A 20,111-nucleotide genomic window follows, 5' to 3' on the forward strand; every position below is an offset into this window, starting at 1 on the left:
AGCCGAAGATACAAAGGAAAAGGTAAACCTAATGATCAAAATATCGATAAGACTAATGTTACATGTTATGAGTGTAGCAAGAAAGACCACTACCGGAGTTAGTGTCCAAAACTCAAGAAGGAGGAACGGGCCAAAAAGAAGGAGGAAAGAGCCAAGAAGAAGAAAGCTCTCAAGGCCACTTGGGATGAATCTTCCTCAAGCTCTTCGGAGGAGGAAGAGAAGAAGGAGAAGAGTACTCGGCAATTGGCACTCATGGCAAGGGAGGAGTCCGAGTCTGAGAGTGATGACTCAAGCACTTCAGCCGCGGCTTCATCATCTTCGGATGATGAAGAGGTAACCTCTTCTCACTTAGAAAAATGTTATAAGACTATTACACATTTGTCTACCTTGCTTAAAAAATCAAAAATAGAAAATAAATCATTAAAAGAAGAAGTAGAAAACTTGAGGGCCCTTAGGGAGATGAGGTTGATGACCTACATCTAGAGGTCCTTGAGGATGAGAACAAGGCCTTGAAGGGTAAGGTTGAGAAACTCAAGAAAATTCTTGAAAAATTCTCAACTAGCTCTAAGACCCTAGACATGATTCTAAATGCCCAAAGGGCGGTCTACAACAAGGCTGGATTAGGATACCAACCTAAGGAGTCTAGCTTTATTTCTTTAGTGTCAAGAACCCAATTTCATAGATCGCATGTTTCTAGGGTTCATGAGACTAGGAAGAAGGTAACAAAGGCATGGGTGCCTAAGTCTTTCATTGTAGATGCATTAGGTCCCAAGATTTGGGTACCTAAAACATCTATCTTTCGTGTCTTGTAGGCATTGGTAAAGGGGGAGCGTCTATTAACTTGGTTTGTTGATAGTGGATTCTCCAAGCACATGACCGGGGATAAGTCACTATTTTCTACCATTCAAAACAAAAATAGAGGTAATGTGTCCTTTGGTAATAATGGTAGCCTTAAGGTTATAGGGGTTGGAGACATTCATATATCCGAATATCTCCAAATCAAGAATGTCCTTCTAGTCAAGGGGATGACTTTTAATCTCCTAAGTGTCAGTCAATTGTGTGATACGGGTTACACAATTGAGTTTCATTCGAGTCAATGTTTAGTCAAAAACATTGACACACTTGACACGGTACTAGTAGGCACAAGGGTAGATAACATTTATCAAGTTTCTTTTAAAAGTGCTACTAATGCTCTTGCTAAGTGTTTCATGTCAAAAGAAGAAGAATCGTGACTTTGGCATAGGAGGTTGGCTCATGTGAACATGAAGAATATCCGGAAGCTGGTCAACAAAGGGTTAGCGCGAGGCTTACCAAGCATCAAGTACCAAAAGACCAAATTGTGTGATGCATGTCAGAAGGGTAAGCAAACTAAAGCGCCTCATAAAGGTAAAAGTGCTGTAAGTACAACTACTGCCTTAGACTTATTACATATGGATTTGTTTGATTGCAGTAGTGTTATTTCATTAAATGGAAGTAGATACTGTTTTGTGATTATTGATGATTTTACTAGGTATACATGGACCTTCTTTTTGAAAACTAAGGATCAAACCATAGATATTTTTATTTTCTTTTGTAGAAGAACTGAAAATGAAAAATCAACAACAATTAAAACCATTAGAAGTGATCATGGTGGGGAATTTCAAAATCATAGGTTTTTAGAATTCTGTCAAGAAAAGGATATAGGCATGAGTTCTCTACTCCAAGGACCCCACAGCAAAATGGGGTTGTGGAGAGAAAGAACCAAGTCTTACAAGAGGCTGCACGAAGTATGCTCAATGAGTACTCACTACCGAGTTACTTATGGGCTGAAGCTGTAAATACAGCTTGCTATGTGCAAAACCGAATCCTGATACATAGATTTTTAGGAAAGACTCCCCATGAACTTTGGTTTGGAAAACCCCCTACAATTAAACATCTTAGGGTGTTTGGTTGTAAGGTGTTTATTTTGAACACCAAGGACCATCTTGAAAAATTTTCGGCCAAGGCTGATGAAGGGATGCTGGTCGGGTACTCGCTCACCAGCAAAGCCTATCGAGTCTACAATAATAGGACTAAATTGATTGAAGAGTCCTCTGATGTAGCTTTTGAAGAAATCCCTAACTTAAATGATCAATCAAGGGATGTAGGAGAAATTCAATTTGAACTTAGAAGGCTAAGTTTGAATGATCGAAACATAGAAAGAGTCGAAGTTGACTCTGATGATGATGAGCAAAGGCAACAAAGAACTCAATCTGATCTTTTGCCTGATATTGAGTCCTTGCCTGTGCCTAGTGAAACCATTCATGAGGCACCACCAACACCAAGACAATTTAGGATAGCCACTAGTCATCCCCAAGACCAAATTGTGGGAGACATCCAACAAGGGATTAGGACTAGGTCATTCTTTAGAAATGAGTCTAATGAAGTCGCATTGATTTCAGAGATTGAACCAAAATTAGTTGATGAGGCATTGCGCGATCCTGATTGGATCATAGCTATGCAAGATGAGTTAGGTCAATTTGAAAGGAGCCAAGTGTGGGACTTAGTTCCTAGACCTAAGAAGACCACCATTATTGGAACTAAATGGGTCTTCAAAAATAAGTTAAATCAAAAGGGAGAAGTTGTAAGAAATAAGGCAAGACTTGTAGCCAAGGGCTATAGTCAAGTCGAAGGTCTCGATTATGATGAGACTTATGCTCCCGTGGCCCGATTAGAGTCCATTCGTTTGATGCTAGCTTTTGCTGCACATAGAGGTTTCAAGCTCTATCAAATAGATGTTAAATCTGCCTTCTTAAATGGATTTATTAAAGAAGAAGTCTATGTTGAACAACCACCGGGGTTTGTGAATACCGAAGCTCCAAACCACGTGTACAAGCTCAAGAAAGCACTTTATGGGCTTAAACAAGCACCACGAGCTTGGTACGAAAGGTTGTCAACATATTTACTAGAAAAGGGTTTTGTAAGAGGCCAAATAGACCCAACACTATTTCTACGTAGAGATGGTGAAAATATTTTTGTAGCCCAAGTGTATGTCGATGACATAATTTGTGGCTCAAATAACAAGGGCTATTTGAATGAATTTATTTCTCACATGGAAAGTGAGTTTGAGATGAGTCTAGTAGGAGAAGTGACATTCTTCCTTGGACTTGAAATCAAACAAACTCGAGATGGAATTTATGTCCATCAGACGAAATACACTCAAGAGATGCTCAGAAAATTCAAAATGAGTGACTCTAAGGAAGTATCCACTCCAATGGCGACAAACACTTGTCTTGACAATGATGAGAATGGGAAACCAGTTGATCTAACGCAATATAGAAGCATGATCGGTAGTCTTCTATATCTCACAGCTAGTCGACCGGACATACTTTTTGTTGTGGGCATGTGCGCTAGATATCAAGTTTGTGCCAAGGAATCTCATTTAACTGCGGTTAAGAGAATTCTAAGATATCTCAAGGGCACAATTAGAGTAGGACTGTGGTACGAGTCTTTTGATTTGATAGGCTATACCGATTCCGATTATGCTGGATGCAAATTGGATCAGAAAAGCACTAGTGAGGGTTGCCAATTTTTAGGTTCATCGTTGATTAGTTGGTCAAGTCGGAAGCAACATTGTGTTGCTCTCTCCACGACCGAGGCTGAATACATTGCCATGGGAGAGAGTGTATCACAATTGTTGTGGATGATTCACACTCTAGAAGATTATGGACTTTCATATAAAGGAGTGCAAGTGTTGTGTGACAACATTAGCACAATAAACCTAACGAAAAATCCAGTCCATCATTCAAGGACCAAACACATTGAAGTGCGTCATCACTTCATTAGAGATCACGTAGCTAGGGGAGACATTGCACTCACATATGTTGAGTCAAAGTCAAACTTAGCCGACATTTTCACCAAACTCCTTCCGGAAAATGAATTTAGTCATTTAAGGAGAGAATTGGGGATGTGTTTGGCTCAATAGGCCAATAGGATTTCATCATGATCAATAAGGACAACTAAAACTACAAGAGAAACTGGGAAATTAATTTGGGCAACTTGGGGACATCTCACACAAACTATAAGGTTTAACAAATTATTTTTGTTTGCTAAATATGGGGTGAGATGCTAGGATCAACCAAATTATTCAAAATGTATCATGCATCCCTTGAATAATTAGGTTGAAGAGACATAAATTGAGTATGGGGAAGGCCATTACATAATTCATGTGTATTTGGCTCCTAGATCTTACTCATATATTCCAACCAAGGAATCTTGGTTGGACCTGTGTCTAGAAATCATCTAACCTTGTTGATGTGTTGATTGATACCCTTGATTGATACCTTCCTGATTTTGATTGAAAATAGGACAAGTTGGTGAAGAAATCTTGACATATTTTGACAAACTTGTGACTACTCATAGCAAGGATATATTTTGAACCGATGGCCTGAAACAGATTTATTACCTTGGTTCACTATAGATCATAGTTTCAGCAAACAAACAAAACAAACTTCTCTGGTTTTGAAACTTTAAGATTCAACACATTTGTTATGAAGTGTCTGAAACTTTCGAGCCCTAAATAACTCCAAATCATTAGAGCTCATCATTAGGAAATATTCATTGGTATCACTGAATATAATCTGTGGGCTCTTCAGATCCTAGGTTCTGAACTTGGAAGTTGTTGAACCAAGTTTCAGAGCTTTCGATACGAATTTTAGAGACTGAAATCACTGATTATCATCCGATCGGTCCAGGACCGATCAGATGATACCGATCGGTCTCACGACCGATCGAGAGAGTTTCGTTGATATCCGATCGGTCCGCACCGATCGTGGTTCCGCACGACGTATTACTAGCTACTGATCGACCTCTGATCGGTCCGGGGACCGATCAGGAGGTTCCCTGATCGATCTCCACGACCGATCAGGACACTCCCTGACCGATCAGGACGTTCCCTGATCGGTCAGGATTTCTCCTGTTCGGACAGCCGTCCGATCCTATGATCTGATCATCCTCTTTAACTTCCCCCAATCCTTCATCCTCTCATTTCACGCCGAAAACCCTAGCCGAACCACTCCTCAGTCCCGACTCTTCTCTCCATCTTCTCCGAAAGCCTCAAATGGCGCCCAGGTAACTTCCTTTCTCCCCGAAATCTGTTCATTTTTGGCATTTTAGCTTCTTTTCACAGTGTATCTCTGTGTGTTGTCTCGGTTCTCGACTCTGTGGCTCCCGTGGACTCCCATTTGCCCCGACCATGTCCCATTTTTGACCTATTTAGGAAGAAATCAGCCGGTGAGGGTATGTCTAAGTCATCTGCTGAGAAATCCAAGTCCCATGCACCCTCCCGACCTCAACCTTCTTCTTCTTCGAGATTCCCGAACCGACAGTTTGAACAAGCGTTTCAACAGAGGACATTCAAGCTACTCCCATGTCGATCTGTGGATCGAAGGTACATGGATGAGTTTTGTCCCTCTGTATCCGAAACCCTGGCTTATTATAAACTTGACTCATTAGTCTACCTAGAAAGGGACATCAACTATGACCTAGTATCTGAATTCTACAACAATCTTCATCAGGCCAGTGATGGTGCTTATAGAACCAAAGTTGCTAAAAGAACTATCGATTTCTCCATCGTAGAATTCTTTGGGTATCTAGGTTGACGAATGTGTTCAGGAGATCCTTTTTCCATTTATCCTGATTTACCCCATCCTTTACCTTCTCCATTTGATGTCTCACCTGATTCCATCTATGAGTACTTCTTCGGTCATCCTAGACCAGATGGACTGGATGAGTTGGATGTCGAGTTTCCTACTTTTGCGGCTCTGAGACTATCTCCTCCTGACTATATTCTCTTTAAGATAGTCACAAACTGTCTTCTTCCAATCACATCCAAACCTCTAGCAGAGATCCGACCCTATCATTGTTTGATGCTTTATGGGTTGCGTCGGCGTCTTGATTTTGATATCATGTCGAGCATCTATTCTTCGATCATCTCATATACTCAGCCTAGCAGCTCCACTATTTATATGCCTTATGGGCATATAATTACAGATTGACTCGAGACCCTTCTGATAGATGTGTCTAAGGGTAGGATAGTAAAGATGGTCAGACAGGATTGCCGACTTGGGAAACGGGCATTTTCCAAGTCCGGTAGCTTGGGACAGAATGGGGCTGTTCGGTGGAAGGATGGGAGAGGTCTGGGAGAGTTACCACGGGCACTTCCTCGACAGGTTGCTGCTCCTCCTCCTGCTGCTGATGAGGCCGATCCTGATCTGCGCTGGCAGATCGCTGAGCTAGAGAGCCGCTTCGATCAGCACGATGAGCTGCTGTCTGCTGAGCTCCATGGACTGCGTGTTCGGATCGACCAGCGCTACGATGACTTACGCAGTCAGCAGTTGGTGACGCAGCAGCTGCTTCTGGGCTGGATGGCCAACTACCCACCTCCGCAGCATTTCTCGGGTCATCCACCTTCGAGCTCCAGCATGCCGCCTCAGGGTTACGTGCCTCCCGCAGATGATGATGAGGTTCCTCCTGTTGAGGATATTGATTGATACATTCTGTGTGTCACTTTGCCTGTCTGTGTTTTGGATGCTATTTGTTGGATATCTTTGTCTGACCTGGATACTTATGCTACTCATATATTTTTGCTATTCATTTGTCTATTTCTTGCTTTTCCTTATGCTTCAGTTCATATTAATATGTTGTTCCTATGCCATGACTTGATTGTATCTTATCTCTTTCTTACTGTCATATGATACACTTAGAGGGAACTCTAGGTGCATTAAGAAAAAGACAGTATGGGTTAAAAGGGAGCCTTTTGAGTTTTGTCACCTCATTTGCACCTTTTCGGTGTTTGACAAAGGGGGAGAGGATACCTAAGTTTAGAGATGTATGAAGGCTTGATTTTAGGGGAGAAGATAACGGGAAGGATCTTGATTCCCGTTATTGACTTAGTGGTGTATCCATATTAGGGGGAGGATCTTGATTCCCCTAAAATTATGAAAATAAGAACATTTCTGATCTAAACTTAAATCGTGTTGTCAAACAACAAAAAGGGGGAGATTGTTGATACAGTCTGACCTGGCTGTTGTTTTGATGTTGACACGGATTTAAGTTTGTATCAGATGTTAATTAAACTCGGTTTGATTAATGATCAAGGTTGATCAAGTGGAAGGGAAAAGTCCAAGTTGGAAACTTGGCACGCCAAGCCGGAGAGAGCTCGCTCGTGACTAGGCCGAGAGGGCCTGAGCTCTGCCTCCTGACCCGACGGCTGGAGAGGGCTCAGAGCTCTGCCTCCTGACCAGGCGGAGAGGGCTCAGTAGCTCGCTCCGGACCCACTAAGTCGGAGAGGGCTCTGAGCTCGCTCTCCTGACCAGGCCGAGAGGCCCTGAGCTCGCTCTCCGGACCCGACGGCCCGAGAGGGCTCTGCAGCTCGCCTCCGGACTAGATCGCAGAGGGCCCAGCTCGCTCTCCGGACCCACGAAGCCCGAGAGGGCTCGGTAGTTTGTTCTCCAGATTAGGTCAGAAAGGGACCTAAGTGGACATTCCATGGTACATTGGATCAGTCGGTAGACCGATCCAGTGACACATAAGACAGTGGATCGGTCGGCAGACCGATCCAGTGAAACTAAGTTTCCATGGATCACTCAGTAGCACACTGAGTGTAATTTGATCGGTCTGTAGACCGATCAGGAAACACTCAGTAGCACACTGAGTGCAATCTGATCGGTCTGTAGACCGATTAGACCGATCAGGAAACACTCAGTAACACACTGAATGCAATCTGATCGGTCTTGGAGATCGATTAGGAGATGATATTGCGAAGAAAAGAAGGCAGGGGATCGGTCTGCCGACCGATCAGACAAGCTGCGGACCGATCAGGATATGTCCTGATCGGTCCATGGATCGGTCTGGTGACCTATCCACACACAATCAGATTTGTTCGCTGTTTCTGCGATTCCTCCACTGCATTTGATCTGCCTGATTCATGTGATATAATCCTCTGTGCTGTTAGCTTTTGAGTTTGCAGGATCACAGGTATCATTCCAAGCCTAATTTCAAATTAAGTCCATAAGAGGAATACGACAAATGGCCTTTCTGCTGTGATTCGCGGCGCATGGTGCATTTGAGGCATCAACGGCTACTGGTGTGATCTGGCTGCGATCCGCTTGACTCCTGGTGATTGGTTCGAGCTCAGAAGACACCAGTGAAGACTGTGATTTCATTGGTGTGAGTTCAGAGAACCAGGTAAGGAGGAAAAGGGATTGGCTGCAGCGATGATTCTGTGCAGTTTGACCACGATCCATGACAGCAGAGAACAGGGGCTTAAGAAGCAGTAAAAAGCGAGAGGAAAGTAGAACAAGAAAGCAAGAAAGTGAAAAAACGTTCTGTTGATCGTTGAGGTGTGCTAAGTTCTTGAGCTCTCGGGTGAGAAACTGCTGTCTGTGAGTTCTCTGTTTCCACTGATCCTCGCGTGGTTGTAAGCATTAGTTCATTCTTCTTTGCCACCGAGCTCTGTAAGTCTTGTGCTTTAACATATATATTTCTTGAGACTTTGTGGAGAGGTCACTCCACCGAGAAGGAGGATCTTTAGCCGGAATTTATCCGGGGTGTGATCTACCGAAGATCAAGGGGTCGTCCACCTTACGGACACGCCGAGGAGTAGGGGCAAGTTATCCCCGAACCTCGTAAATCCGTGTGTTAGTGTGCTTGTTTCCTCTTTGTTTTAGTTTCCTAATTCCGCTGTGCTAACAAGTTTCTTTGTAGAAATTTGTGTTTAAGTTTTTAAGAGGCTATTCACCCCCCCTCTAGCCATCTAAGATCCCAAGGGTTGCAAGATTGCAAACATAGTCCCATATTGGAAACACATGGAAAAGATCATGGGTTTATAAGAGAAAAGATATCTCCATTGGCATGAGGCCTTTTGGGGAGAGCCCAAGAGCAAAACCATGAGGGTTTAGGCCCAAAGTGGACAATATCATGCAATTGTGGAGATATCTAAATTCTTTTCGATCCAACAAGTGGTATCAGAGCCCGGACTGCCAGAAGGTTTAACCGCCAACTGTGCACAAGAGCTATGGTCTGATTGAGCCATGTGGGTACAATATTGACCTCGAACAAAGAAAGTGGGGGCTCCTATGTTCGGATCAAGAGGGCCAGACACTAGGCAGGAAATCCTAGTAGGTCGGGTGGACCGAGGGGCAGGAAGACCTGGTGGGTCGAGGATCGGACGTGGGTAGCCTATGGTCCTTTGTTTGAGGCGGGGATTCTTGGGGTTGCAAGGTTACAAACATAGTCCCATATTGGAAACACATGGAAAATATCATGGGTTTATAAGAGAAAAGATATCTCCATTGGCATGAGGCCTTTTGGGGAGAGCCCAAGAGCAAAACCATGAGGGTTTAGGCCCAAAGTGGACAATATCATGCAATTGTGGAGATATCTAAATTATTTTCGATCCAACAAGTCCCCTCGATCGGGACGTGTCTTCACTTAGTCACTCTCCTCCAGTGACTTACCTTTACTTATCATTTTGCTAGTTATCTGGTCCCCAGACCTAACTAGACCTCCTGCCAGATATTCTGTCAGCACATCGATCTATTTAGACTTCGCACCAGCTATCCAGTCGGTCCGTTGACCAAGCTAAACTTTGCACTAGTTATCCGGTCGGCCCGTTGACCTAGCTAGATTTTGCACTAACTATCCGGTCGGCCCGTTGACCTAGTTGAACTTCTTGCCAGATATCCGGTCGACCCGTTGACCTATTTGGATAACTCTTGCACACTTGGTAAAGTTGTTAGATCACAATTATATATAACTTAACTTATTTGTCATTTATCAAAACTTGAGTTAAACCGTTAGTGTAACTTGCAACAACAACTTCTCCATTTTTATTACAATGATAACCTGAGTTAAGTTAGGAAAAAATATGCAAATTAAATTTATTTTATTTTTAGGATTAAATTATTTAATTTTTCTTTATTTTCTAACTTAAACCCTAACCCTTTGTTATTCATATAAAAATACGAGTAAATAAATGCAAAGTAAAAAAGATAATAAATTTTTGGCAACAAAGTAATTTCAAGATTATCGGAGGAGTTTAAAGAATATTCTAACAAGTTCAAAAGAGTTTGCTAAGTAGGATAATTTAGAAAGATAACTTTTTGTAAGAATTTTATAATAGGTTTTGAGAGCTAATTCTTGTAAAGATACTTTTCAAAATGTATTAACTGTTAAAAATATTTGAGACAGAAATTTTGAACTTAGAAAATATATTATAAGATGCTTTAAACATGAGCAATTTTTAAGGAAAATTTTATAAGCCATGATCTTATTTTAGAAAATAAGTTTATAAGATACTTTATAAGATGCTTTAAACATGAAAAACCTTTCAAGGTGGTTAAAAAATATCTACAAAGTTGGTTTAAAGCATTTTTTAAAAATTAAAATATTTTTCAAAATGTGTTAAGAATGATTTTCAAAGTAAGAAAACAAAGTGTTTGTAAAATAAAAATATAAGTATATTTTGGAGAACCTCTTTTCAAAATATGTTTAAACACAAAAAAAAATATTTTAAAAGTCATTTTAAATATATTCCCCCTGAACCTAATAGTATTTTAAAAATAATATGATCAACTAGAAATTATTCTTAAATGTCTAACCGTTAGTTACTAGCTGACTATCAGAGGATAACAACATTTACTTGGTTGTTAGGTTAAGTGATTGTATCCAGTTATTGTTTGACTAATAGTGGACGACTTAACTTGATCACTATGAATTTGGTATTTTACGTCCAAACTTGCGTTGATGCACTGATATAAGCATATGAAGTCTAGGCAATCTGACTATGCATCTCACTCTATTCTAAGTTTTGAAATACACAATTAAGGGAGTCCTAATGTATTTGTGAGATGCTCAAGTCCTAAATCTATAGGAACATGCTTTATATGGATTTGATATAGACTAAGACTAAAATTGATTTTTGAAATGCTAAGAAAATAGAAATTTTTATAAAAATATAGGTAAGGATTATTTTCTCAGAATTTGCAAATCATTTGAAAGTAATTTTGAAAACAGTAGCTCTAGTCTAAAAGTAATTTTATAGATTAACAAATAAAATGGAAAAGGAAAGCTCTCTCTCTCTCTATATATATATATTGCTACAATGCATGATAGTGTATAAAAACATAATTAAGTCTGATCAACATCAACAAGTGGAGGCTGCTTAGGTGCGCGCACAATCCACAAGATCTGCTGAAAATCAGTGGTAATCTCCTCCCTTAAGTTAACACTCCTCCTTAATTCATACTAGGGTTTGAGTATATTAAATTTTAAGGCAAATGTGGCAAAGTAAATAATTAGCACCTTCTAATTATCTTTATTAGTTATAAGAAGTTCTACCTAAGTGTTTAAAGGATTTACTGTTCTTAACACTAATGTTCATCAAATATATTATTTACATCTTATTATGATTATTCACTTAAGTTTGATTAATCATTAATCAATTATTGTAAAAATAATTAACCTTAGGTGCATTAAGTTTAAGTTTCAGATTAAATGAAATAATTTGTTATTAATTCAATAACAAATAATCATTATTAATGGTTTATTGATTGTCTTTTATTTGACTCAATTCAGTACTTATCTGATTAAAGAAACTTACAACTTACATTTCATATTAACTGATTGAATTAGTTGACTAGTGAAAGTATTAGTTTTAATTTTAAGTGTTAATTAAGTTTAACTTAAATAAATTATTGATTAAAGTTGAGTTAGGATTAACTAAGTTGTAAGTCAGAATTAAATTTATTAAAGTTATTAAACAAAGTTAAGTAAAGTTAAAATTCAATTTCAGTCCATCTTTAATAACCTATGATTTAATTAAAGTAAAGTTAAGATTTTAATTAACATTGAGTTTTTAATTTAATTAAATTTTAATTAATTATTTAATTCAATTTAAAATTTAAGTTAATTAAATTTTAATTGATTTAATTATTTGTTAAACAAGTTTTAAGTTATGTGTCTAAGTTAAAATGTTGTTAAAAGAATTTTAAAAAAGTTTTTAAGATAATTTTTTAAAAGATTTTTAAAATAAGTTTTAAAATAATTTTTAAAAGGTTTTTTTTAAAAAAAAATAAAAAATTAAAATGATTTAAAAAATAAATTTATGTTATTATCTCCTTTTTGTGGTGAAGCATATATTCTGAAGTTTATACGTTTCATGGATAATCACGGCGTAGTCACAAAATAAAATTTAATTTTAGAGAATGAAATAATCCTAGATAGCTAAATTGATTCCCGTGAACACAAAACAAACCACATAATTCCTTTTTTAAAAAATAAAATAAAAACAAGAAAACACCAACCGTCCACTTCCCATCAGACATTCTCTCAAGCGCGCGGCTGCCCCCAAGTCCACTCCTCCGGCAGCGACGCGTACGCGCCAGGAGCGGCGCCACCTCCGTCGACGACGCACATGTCCGGGAAGCCGGCTCCGGCGCCGAAGCCCTCGTTCGTCCGAATTGGAAACATAAACAGCCCCTGTTCTGCCGGCTCAGGAGCAGCCGCGACCGCCGTACATATTCCTCCGTCGCCGGCGCCTACGCCACTGCTCCTCGCCCGAGCGACCGCGGTCGAGACCGAAGGCACCTGCGCACAAACAAAAGAGAAAAGAACAATAAATGGAACAAAATTGCACGTATGGAAGATATAACGAACAAAAGAGAGACTGCATATAAAGATATCTATAAGTACGAGGTTTTGCGAGGCGGCGCGACGGTAGGTGGTGCCGTCGTGCTCGACGACCCACCCGGCCTCGGCAGCGAGAGCGCGGAGGACGTCGTTGACATCGGCACGGGCAGGGAGGTCGTAGCCGCCGTGTTTCCGGAGGCCCTCCATTATCTTGGACGTGATCGATCGCCTCCGCCTCTCCCTCAGCTTCGTCTTCTCCCTCTCTCTCTCAGCGTTCCCTGTTCCCGTCCGCAGCTCTTCTCTCCTCCTCTGCTCCTCATAGTTCTCTCACTACTCTGCACTCTGCGCTGCCCTATCACTCCGTAACTGCCATTTATATATATAACCAATAGCATCAAATTTAAGCTCCAGGTTAACATTAACAGATCATAAAAAAATTAGAAATCTCGTAATTAATCAAACTTGTTAAACTTATAATTGCATCTCACAGAAGTTGTTGAGACTTTATTGATTACGTACAGATTAATTTGTGGTGGGATCAAATTAGCAAGTTGGGTGAGTATGCTGTGAGAAATAATCCTCTCCACGTCATTTTTTTAATGTTTTATTATCTTGATAATTAGTTATTATTTGGTCTAGATCCTAGTTTTATGGATCTCATCTAGATCCTATTTTTATGGATCTTGTGTTCGTGCTCTTATCATTTGTGATGCTATATAAAGAGTCCTAGAGGCATGTAGAAGGCATCTCATTGTAAGGTTTCCTTTCATAAGTGAAGTTCCTATTTGTCCTATTCTTCTTGTTTCTTCTTGTGTGCTGTGTGCTTTGAGTGTACTGTCCTATTCGATTCTCGGCCAACATCTGGTATCAGAGCCATTGGTAGTATAAGACATCCAAGAATCTACAATTCCATAAAATGTCGAGCATCCCAGTAAAGGAGAACGGCGGAGTGTCATTTCCCTATCCGATGCTAAGTCCTCACAATTATACTGTGTGGGCAATAAAGACAGAGGCGATCCTTGATGCCCAGGGAGTCTGGGAGGCGGTGGAGCCAGCGGAAGGAGCCCAGGTGGATGCAAAGAAGGACAAAAAGGCACGTGCATATATCCTGCAGTGTGTCCCCGAAGACATCATTCTCCAGATCGCAACAAAAAAGACGGCGAAGGAAGTCTGGGACAGCCTCAAGACGAGGTACCTTGGTAGTGATCGGGTGAAGAAGGCACGTGTACAAACATTGAAGAGCGAGTTCGACGCTCTCCGGATGAAAGAGACCGAAACGATTGATGAGTTTGCTGGCAAACTCAGTGCCCTAAGCAGCAAGTTCTCCACCCTTGGTGTCACGCTTGAAGATTCCTCGTTGGTAAAAAAATTGCTCGATTCTGTCCCTGATAAATTCTTTCCTATTGTTGCTGGTATTGAGCAATTCTACGACCTTGAGTCTATACCATTTGAGGAGGCTATAGGGCGACTGAAGGCGTACGAAGAACGAACGCTACCACTACGCAGCAACACCAACGACACTGAAGGTGAGCTCCTATTAACCCATGCCGAATGGCAAATGCGACAGAAGGGGAGCAACGTGGACACTTCGTCAGGAGGAAAGGGGTGTGGGTCCAGCAGCCCTAGTCGTGGCAAATGGCGTGGACGTGGGCGAGGGTGCGGTCGTGGTCGTGGTCGTGGTACGCAACGCCAAGACAGTGCAGGAGGGACTAGCGGCAACAACAGTGGCTAGGGCTGTAAACGAGCCGAGCCGAGCCGAGCTTTGGGGTGTTCAAGCTTGTTTGATAAGATAATCGAGCCGAGCCGAGCCGAGCTTAAAATGAACCAAGCTTTTGAAATGAGTGTTCAAGCTTGGCTTGGTTTATTTTTTATGAGCTTGAGCTTGTTTGAAGCTTGGCTTGAGCTTGGTTTGTTTAGATGTTATCAAGCTCTCAATTCAAGCTTGGCTTGAGCTTGGCTTGGGCTTGGTTCGAGCTTGGCTTGAGCTTGGTTTGAGCTTGGTTCGTTTAGATGTTATCAAGCTCTCGATTCAAGCTTGTTTGATTGTTTGAAACTTTTAATTGTTTGATTAGTTATTAAGATTGATAATTTAAATTTATTTATTTTATTTTATTATTTAGCATATTGAAAGAGTTTTATTAATAAATATGGTTCGTGAACATTGTTCACGAACGTTGTTCACGAACATTGTTCACGAACGTTGTTCACGAACATTAACGAGCTGAACACATATGTGTTCAAGCTTGTTTGTTTAGCTTAACGAGCTGTTCAAGCTTGTTTGTTTAATTAATCTTATGTATATTGAACGAACATAAACAAGCTCTTACCAAGCTGAACACCAAGCTTGTTCACGAACGCTTGGTTCATTTACAGCCCTAACAGTGGCACTCGAGACAAGAGACATATAAAATGTTTCAATTGCGAGAAAATGGGGCATTATGCGTCCGAATGCTACAACAAGCGGCGTGATGATGAGGCTCACCTCACTTGTGCCACCGATGAAGAGCCGGCACTGATGATGACCGTGTCCCACGAGGAGTCTGACACTAGGCATGAGCGGCAGGATACCATTCTGCTCAGTGAAGATAGGTTGCTACCGGAGATGTACCGCGGTGTTAAGAAAGAAGATAAAGACGTCTGGTACCTTGACAACGGTGCCAGCAACCACATGACTGGCCATCGCGAGAAGTTTCAAGAACTAGATGAAACCATCACCGGGAGGGTGAGATTTGGCGATGGATCAACCATTGAGATCATGGGCAAGGGGACGGTTGTGTTCAAATGCAAGAATGGCGATCGGAAGGCTCTCCACGAGGTATACTACATTCCGAAACTTTGTAGTAATATCATAAGTCTCGGTCAATTGACAGAAACTGGGAACGAAGTGCACATGGAGAAAGATATCATGAAGGTGATTGATAGGAGCGGGAAGCTCTTGATGCGGGTAAAGCGAACACAAAATCGCTTGTACAAGGTAACCTTGAAGACATGCAAGCAAGTCTGTCTCCTAGCAAGCCTAGAAGACCCAACCTGGTTATGGCACACAAGGCTCGGACATGTCAATTTTCACGATTTGAAGCTGTTAGGAGAGAAGAAATTGACAGTTGATGTACCTCCATTGCCCCAGCCGAACAAGCTTTGCGAGGTATGTGTGGTCGCTAAACATGCAAGGTCACCATTCCCGCACCAAGCAAACTTCAGAGCGACAAAGCCGTTGGAACTTCTCCATACTGATATTTGTGGGCCAATTTCACCAAGTACACTGGCTGGTAACAAATATTTTTTTTTGATTGTTGATGATTGTACAAGATGGATGTGGGTATTTGTATTGGCAGCAAAGAAAGATGTATTCCAAGCATTCAAGAAATTCAAGTCCGTGACGGAGAACACGACTGAGTACAAGATCAAAACACTTCGGACAGACCATGGCGGTGAGTTTCTATCCACAGAGTTCACTCGATTCTGTGAAAATGAAGGGATCGAGCGGCACTTTACGGCTCCCTACACACCCCAACAGAATGGCGTTGTAGAGCGCCGTAATTGCACTGTCATGGCCATGGCAAGATCTCTCCTCAAGGGTACACATATGCCGGCAAGGTTCTGGGGAGAGGCAGTTAGGCATGCTGTCTATCTGCTAAATCGTCTCCCAACTAAGGCGCTAGGAGACCGTACCCCATTTGAAGCCTGGATGGGGAGAAAGCCACATCTCGCCCACTTGAGAGTGTTCGGTTGTGTTGCATACGTGAAAAATACAACCCCTCACCTGAAGAAACTTGACGACAGAAGTTCACCCATGGTATACTTGGGTGTCGAGGAAGGTTGCAAAGCTCATCGTCTATTTGATCCAAGGCATGACAAGCTATAAGTAAGTAGAGATGTAGTATTTCAAGAAAATAGTGAATGGACATGGACTGCAGGTGCTAACCATGAAGAAAACTTACCGGAGTTTATGGTGGAGGATGCACTTGACACCGACGAGGTGATTGTTGTAGCAGACGTTGAGGCAGGAACAGAAGATGTCGCACCACCGGCAACAGCCGTGGTACCCATGACAAGAGCATCAAGTCCATCTACATCATCATCGAGCACCCATACAACTACCTCACCTGACTCTCATGAAGGGCCAGTTCGGTATAGGTCCATTGCCGATATATATGCCAATACTGAGGAAGTGGTTGGTATTGATGAAGAAGAAAATGAGGTAATGCTGATGATGTCTGAAGAGTCGACCTGTTACCAAGAGGCTGCAACCGAGGCTTGCTGGTACGAAGCAATGGAGGAAGAACTGGAAACTATTAAGATGAACAAGACCTGGACCCTAACTGAGCTCCCATTAGGCCACAAACCTATTGGCCTAAAGTGGGTGTACAAACTGAAGAAAGATTCAACGGGGAAAGTTGTTAAGTATAAAGCAAGATTAGTTGCTAAATGCTATGTACAGAGACAAGGCATCGACTTTGAAGAGGTATTTGCACCGGTCGCTAGACTTGATACTATTCGAGTCATTCTTGCACTTGCAGGGAATCGAAGCTGGGAGGTACACCATCTAGATGTGAAGTCAGCATTCCTTAACGGAGAGTTAGAAGAAGAAATATACGTCTCTCAACCAGAAGGGTTTGAGGTACAAAATCAGAAACATAAGGTGTATAGGTTATTCAAGGCCCTCTATAGACTGCGGCAGGCTCCACGAGCTTGGAACATGCGGCTGAACAGGAGTCTGGTAGAGCTCGGCTTCAAAAAATGTATTTAAGAACATGCAGTATATACAAGAGGTGAAGGAGAAGCAAGTATACTTGTTGGAGTGTATGTCGACGATCTCATCGTGACAGGAGGTAGCACAGAGAAAATCAACAAGTTCAAACAACAAATGATGACAGAATTTGAGATGAGTGATTTGGGTCTTCTCTCCTACTACTTAGGGATTGAAGTGGAGCAACAGAAGAGCCGAATTTCACTTAGACAATTAGCTTATGCCAAGAAAATTCTATCTCAATTCAAGATGGCAGACTGCAATGCCACAAAGCATCCAATGGAACCCAAGACACAGTTACATAAGGACTTGGAAGGGACTCCAGTTGACGCCACGGAGTACAGGCGCATTGTTGGTTGTCTGAGATATTTGCTTCACACACGGGCGGACCTGTCATATTCTGTTGGAATGGCGAGCAGATACATGGAGAGGCCTACAATCATGCATCACAGGGTGGTCAAACAGATTCTCAGGTATTTAAAAGGTACAATTTATTTTGGGTTTGTTTACATAAAGGGCCCCCAGGAAATTGGTATATTCGGCTACTCGGACAGTGATTTAGCCGGCGATCTCGATGGAAGGAAAAGCACAAGTGGAATGACTTTCTATTTTAATGAAAGTTTGGTGTCCTGGAACTCACAGAAGCAGAAGACAGTGGCGCTTTCATCTTGTGAGGCAGAGTTCATGGCAGCCACAACTGCGGCCTGCCATGCTTTGTGGTTGAGGAGCCTTGCCAGTGAATTAACAGGTGTAAAGCCAAAACCGGTAACTTTGTTTGTTGACAACAAATCCGCCATAGCTCTCATGAAGAATCCGGTATTCAATGGTCGAAGCAAGTATATAGATACAAGGTTTCATTTTATCAGAGAATGCATTGAGAAGGGACAGATTGTGGTGGAGTTCGTTAATACCGGAGAACAGCGAGCCGATGCGTTAACTAAAGCATTGTTAGGAGTGAAGTTAGCTGCCATGCGACAACTACTCGGCGTCCGTGATCTATAATCATGTCAGGATTAGGGGGAGTAATGTGAGAAATAATCCTCTCCACGTCATTTTTTTAATGTTTTATTATCTTGATAATTAGTTATTACTTGGTCTAGATCCTATTTTTATGGATCTCATCTAGATCCTATTTTTATGGATCTTGTGTTCGTGCTCTTATTATTTGTGATGCTATATAAAGAGTCTTAGAGGCATATAAAAGGCATCTCATTGTAAGATTTCCTTTCATAAGTGAAGTTCCTATTTGTCCTATTCTTCTTGTTTCTTCTTGTGTGCTGTGTGCTGTCCTATTCGATTCTAGGCCAACATATGCAAGTAGGTTTATTTGCATGATAAGTGGGGTGTAATTTATGGGCACAGAGGCTACAACTGCACTGCAGGAGTGCAGGGGGCAGTCTGGTGGTGCATGGGGAGCTTTAGAATCAGAATTGAAAACGATTATTTATTTTCGCCAAAATTAATATGGAATTAAGAAAAAGACGATGAAAGGTCGGAGCTTCATGGCAACTTTGAAGGAGAGGAGAAGGATAAAGAAGAAGAAAAAACGATGGAGGAGAGGGAGAGAACGTAATGATTTGTCTTCGAAGATGAAGGAGGGTTGCGATTTTATGGTGGGATGGAAATGCGAAGGAAACGGCAGAGGAGAGAACTCACGGTGGCAAAAATGTAACAGAGGCGAGAACTCACGGCAGAGAGAGAGAGAGTGAGAGAGAGAGAGGGAGGGGCGTAGGGTGGCGTGTCAGGGGATAGTACATATCAGAGAAAGAAAATAAAAGATGAATGAGACCAAATTCGTATAGATGGAGAAAAAAACGTTATTAATTATAAAAATTCTCAAAAGAATATTCCCTTACTTTTAAAAATTTTAAAAAATAATATCTTGATTCAGCCACGCTACGCGGTTAGTTCAATTTGATTAGTTAATATATCATTCAAATTTGATTTTTTTTAAAAAATATCTATTATAATAATTTTAAGTTTTTTTGGAATCTGTTTAATTGATTTTACTAAGCTCTTTTATATATATATATATATATATATATATATATATATATATATATATTAGTATTGTTTAATTAATTTAAACCCTTGTCCGGGGAAATGATGGACCAACGGAGCATTTTTCTGAATTGCTTATATATTTCTAAAGATCTAGTTTTTATTCGTTTAAGAAATAAATTTCTTTTAATAAACTATTCATTTAAGAATGCTAAATTGATATTTAGTAGACGGTTATTTTTTTTTAACATATCCTAATGATCAATGAAATATTTTCTATGAGATCAGATTGATCATCAAATTATGTTATTTAACTAGTATCAATTAAATATAGTAATTATTCTCGTCCGAAAGTAGAAAAGATGACAAGTTAAGAGTGTGACTTGGAGATGGACGAAGCGAAGATTCCACACGATCTTATAACATAAGAGACGTTAGTACTGGGCTGAGAAGGGATTTTCGACGTTGATCCTCCGACGTTTAAATCATTGTCTAACGAAATGAGGAGTAATGAGAATGCAATAACAAAGAGCGTGTAGAATCACAAAGTTACGCATACCTCCATCTGTATATGAAAATCCCTTTTATAGTGTTACTGTAATGTTTGTGTACGCATTTCAAAGTGGACATATTTTCCCAAGCGTCATAGGAAAAGAAATACAAAAGTGTGTTTGACACATTTTCTTAAATAAACATGCAAATCTTTGTTATG

At 40.9% G+C, this 20,111-nt stretch overlaps 2 protein-coding genes across 2 annotated transcripts; one reads left to right on the top strand and one right to left on the bottom strand.

The window, feature by feature from the left end:
* Window positions 1-12,248: 12,248 nt before the first annotated feature.
* Window positions 12,249-12,988, bottom strand: LOC122011020 (BES1/BZR1 homolog protein 2-like). The gene is made up of 2 exons (XM_042567472.1): window positions 12,712-12,988; window positions 12,249-12,606 (listed from the first exon to the last, which is right to left on the bottom strand). The coding sequence occupies exons 1-2, from the start codon at window positions 12,853-12,855 to the stop codon at window positions 12,349-12,351; spliced, it is 402 nt and encodes a 133-aa protein (XP_042423406.1). The 5' UTR covers window positions 12,856-12,988; the 3' UTR covers window positions 12,249-12,348.
* A 576-nt stretch (window positions 12,989-13,564) lies between these two features.
* Window positions 13,565-14,380, top strand: LOC122004893. The gene has a single exon (XM_042559734.1). It carries the CDS (start codon window positions 13,565-13,567, stop codon window positions 14,378-14,380), a length of 816 nt encoding a protein of 271 aa, XP_042415668.1.
* Window positions 14,381-20,111: the final 5,731 nt, after the last annotated feature.

Source organism: Zingiber officinale, chromosome 1A (genome assembly GCF_018446385.1).
Source record: "Zingiber officinale cultivar Zhangliang chromosome 1A, Zo_v1.1, whole genome shotgun sequence".
NCBI lineage: Eukaryota > Viridiplantae > Streptophyta > Magnoliopsida > Zingiberales > Zingiberaceae > Zingiber > Zingiber officinale.